Below are 3,937 nucleotides of genomic sequence, written 5' to 3' on the forward strand. Positions count from 1 at the left end.
TTTTTTTGTGCTGTTCAACATGAAAACAACTTCAATAAAAACTGAGTGGAAAAAAAAAATGCTAAGTTAAAATAAATGTTTTTGAAGAAATTAGTTGTATGTTTATTGTGAAACTTGGAAACATGTTACTAGTCAACATAAGGAAATGTAAAACTTTAGTCTACTTCGTTTGAAAACTTGAAGTTGAATTGCTGCCTTAAAAACTCGAGTTAACCAAACTCGAAAAGGCATTTGGTATGAATAGGATTAAGTTACCTTAACTTGGAAATGTGAGTTAAAATAGTGTGCATTGATTTGACACTAGAAAGCTGGTTTACAATGACTAATCAAACTTGTTTCTTCACTAAAATATCAAATGAATTCATTTATTTATCAATAAGCCATAGCCTACCATATGTCTTTGTTAGAGCAATAGTCTTTTGGCATGAAAACACGTATTTTTCAATGTGTCAAACGTCCTGTATCATAACTACATTTCTTCCTTAATTGAAATGAATACGGAACGGACGGACCAGAGACACCATAGATACTGTATATATAGAACACTAGGGCTGGATCTCAAGTCCCTTATTTGCACCGAGTGTCCTACAAGTTGTCTCCTCCACTTGCGTCTTAGTCCCACCCACCAGAGATGCACGGAGGAAACGAAGCCGAGGAGAGAGGACCGAGGAAATCAGCTTTAAGAGACATGACACGTCGTTTCCTCGACGGCGTCACATGACGCGACATCAGCTGATCACGTTCAGCTGTCAATCAGCCTAACAGCTGTTTATGTCCACACAAACAAGCACTGTATTATTTCTAATCAAACACACACAGTTACAGTATTTAGTCTCTTTACCTGATAAACACCTGAAGAACAACCTGCAGTCTACTCATAAGCAAAAGGACAGTTTCTACTGACTAAAAGATTTCATTTTGAATTGTTTATTATTATAATAATACAGTTTTGACTTAACCGAGCCTGTATTTCAACAACGAACTCTGAGTATTTTATAAACACAGATATTTATGTGTCAGTTCAATTCAAAATGAAATCTTTTAGTCAGTAGAAATTGTCCTTTTGGTTATGAGTAGACTGCAGGTTGTTCATCAGGATGTCATCTCACACTGTGCGACTGTATCGCCTACAACGTACAACCAAAGTTCACCCCTAACCCTAACCCTAACCTGCTCGCACTGCGTAAACCTGAGCGCTCGAAACCCGAGTTAAATCATTATGGAGCGTTGACCAGTGTCAATGAAGTTTCCTTTGTAAGCTCCAAAAGATAAAGGCACAAGTACTTTTATTTCAGCCATCAGCGTCGGGTTATGTCCAATGTTAATGCTGGGGGCGGCCATGTTGAATTAACCAGCACTAAATGTTATGTTATGGTGATAGAATGTTTGGGAAAAATAAAGAGATCGAAGCCATTTTGGAACTTGTGACATCAAAGCCATTCTGGAACTTGTGACATCAAAGCCATGTAGAATATTCTCTGACCAGAAGCCTCTTCAGTTCACGGATCCAGCCTGAGACGAGCAGTTCACACACTCATTCTGAGACGAACAGTTCACACACTCATTCAGAGACGAACGGTTCACACACTCATTCTGAGACGAACAGTTCACACACTCATTCAGAGACGAACGGTTCACACACTCATTCTGAGACGAACAGTTCACACACTCATTCTGAGACGAACAGTTCACACACTCATTCTGAGACGAACAGTTCACACACTCATTCTGAGACGAACAGTTCACACACTCATTCTGAGGAACAGCATTGTCGAATAGACTCGTCAACAGTTACACAAAGAGTACTACATCCAAGACCCTGTTTCACCTACGAACAGTCATGCAGCACAACAGATCCCAGCGCAGGGAAGCTCAAACTTCCCATCAAAGGAGGGAAGAAGAGAACTGGGAAAACGAGGGTGATCCCCATCCCCCATCAATTCTGGGAAAGCCAATGGACTGGCAGATGGTTGCAGACCTGAGGACCGAACTGAATCATATGGAAACCAACCTGAAAAAGGAGAAGTCACGACGGCTGGAGTGTGAAAAAGGGAACAGGACACTGAGAGACAAAATGAAGCACCAATCCTTCAGCAGCGGCATCAAGACCTCCAAGCAAACTCTGACCTCAAAGAACCAGCTGGAGGAAATGACGAGCAGGTGTCAGGAGCTGTCCTCCAAACTGGCAGCACAAGAGGCGACCAATGAGAAGCTGCAGACAAAGGTAGAGGACCTCCAAGAACAAGAGGAGGCCCAGTGGTGGAGGGCTGAGACCCTCCATAAGGAACTGGAGGAGACCAGACTTCAACTTGAGGAGAGTCTGGAGCTGTCCTTCGAACTGGCAGCACAACAGGCGACCAACGAAAAGCTGCAGAAGAAGGTGGGGGACCTCCAAAAACAAGAGGATGCCCAGTGGTGGAGGGCTGAGAGCCTCCAGAAGGAACTGGAGGAGATCAGACTTCAACATGAGGAGAGTCTGGAGCTGTCCTCCAAACTGGCAGCACAAGAGGCAACCAATGAGAACATGCAGAAAAAGGTAGAGGACCTCCAAAAACAAGAGGAGGCCCAACGGTTGAGGGCTGAGAGCCTCCAGAAGGAACTGGAGGAGACCAGACTTCAACATGAGGAGAGTCTGGAGCTGTCCTCCAAACTGGCAGCACAAGAGGCGACCAATGACAACATGCAGAAAAAGGTAGAGGACCTCCAAAAACAAGAGGAGGCCCAACGCTTGAGGGCTGAGAGCCTCCTGATAGATCTGGATGAGATCATGCTTCAACATGTGGAGAGTCTGGAGCTGTCCTCCAATCTGGCAGCACAAGAGGCGACCAATGAGAACGAGCAGAAAAAGGTAGAGGACCTCCAAAAACAAGAGGAGGCCCAACGGTTGAGGGCTGAGAGCCTCCAGAAGGAACTGGAGGAGATCGGGCTTCAAATTAAGGAGATTCTGGAGCTGTCCTCCAAACTGGCAGCACAAGAGGCGACCAATGAGAACCAGCAGAAAAAGGTAGAGGACCTCCAAAAACAAGAGGAGGCCCAACGGTTGAGGGCTGAGAGCCTCCTGGTAGAACTGGAGGAGACCAGGCTTCAACTTGAGGAGAGTCTGGAGCTGTCCTCCAAACTGGCAGCACAAGAGGCGACCAATGACAACATGCAGAAAAAGGTAGAGGACCTCCAAAAACAAGAGGAGGCCCAACGGTTGAGGGCTGAAAGCCTCCAGAAGGAACTGGAGGAGATCAGACTTCAACATGAGGAGAGTCTGGAGCTGTCCTCCAAACGGGCAGCAGAGGAGGAAAAACTGTGCGACCAGGAGAAGATCTCTACATGGAGGAAGATCAAGAAGGCCTTCACTCCAAGTTGTAGCCGCCAATACAAGCATCTCAAAAAAACAGTTGCTGCTCCATATGTGACCACCTCAGCCTCTCCATCATCTCCCCAACCTCCAGCTGCCCCGACACACCGGCTGTAACAGGCCAAGCAGTCACAGTGGGGACATGTAGAGTCCTGACAGTCTGAAGCCGGCTGGTTTCTGCCTGTCAGGACTTGACGTGTTCACTCTGGGTCTGCGTGGGTTTTTTTCTCCGGGACGCTCCGGTATAATCCCACACATAAATTCGGACTTAATTAAAGATTTGGCACAAATTTCAATAAAAATGTGATTAATAATTTCAAGAAGTTGTGAAATAAGCATTCTTTCTATATTTTTACAGAGAAATGTCTCTAAATGCATTTTGAACAAAACAAAGTACACAATGTGAACCACAAGGTTTTTTACATTTATGTGAACTTTGTTCAGAAAACATCTTTGGAAGCTGAACTTTGTTTAAATACTCCAAAAACTGTGTGTGTGGATGGAGACATGAGCTAATCACTATTCAGTCCCTCCAGGAAGTCGCGATGTTGCGATCGCAACAATTCATGCAAATTCCACCAATCCCCA

At 44.9% G+C, this 3,937-nt stretch overlaps 1 protein-coding gene across 1 annotated transcript; it reads left to right on the top strand.

The window, feature by feature from the left end:
• Positions 1 to 1,465: 1,465 nt before the first annotated feature.
• Positions 1,466 to 3,674, top strand: LOC306822821 (uncharacterized protein). The gene is made up of 2 exons (XM_079342061.1): positions 1,466 to 2,779; positions 2,822 to 3,674. Exons 1-2 carry the CDS (start codon positions 1,841 to 1,843, stop codon positions 3,464 to 3,466), a joined length of 1,584 nt encoding a protein of 527 aa, XP_079198187.1. The 5' UTR covers positions 1,466 to 1,840; the 3' UTR covers positions 3,467 to 3,674.
• Positions 3,675 to 3,937: the final 263 nt, after the last annotated feature.

The sequence above is a fragment of the Symphodus melops genome, assembly GCF_947650265.1.
Source record: "Symphodus melops genome assembly, chromosome: 4".
NCBI classification, from domain to species: Eukaryota; Metazoa; Chordata; class Actinopteri; order Labriformes; family Labridae; genus Symphodus; species Symphodus melops.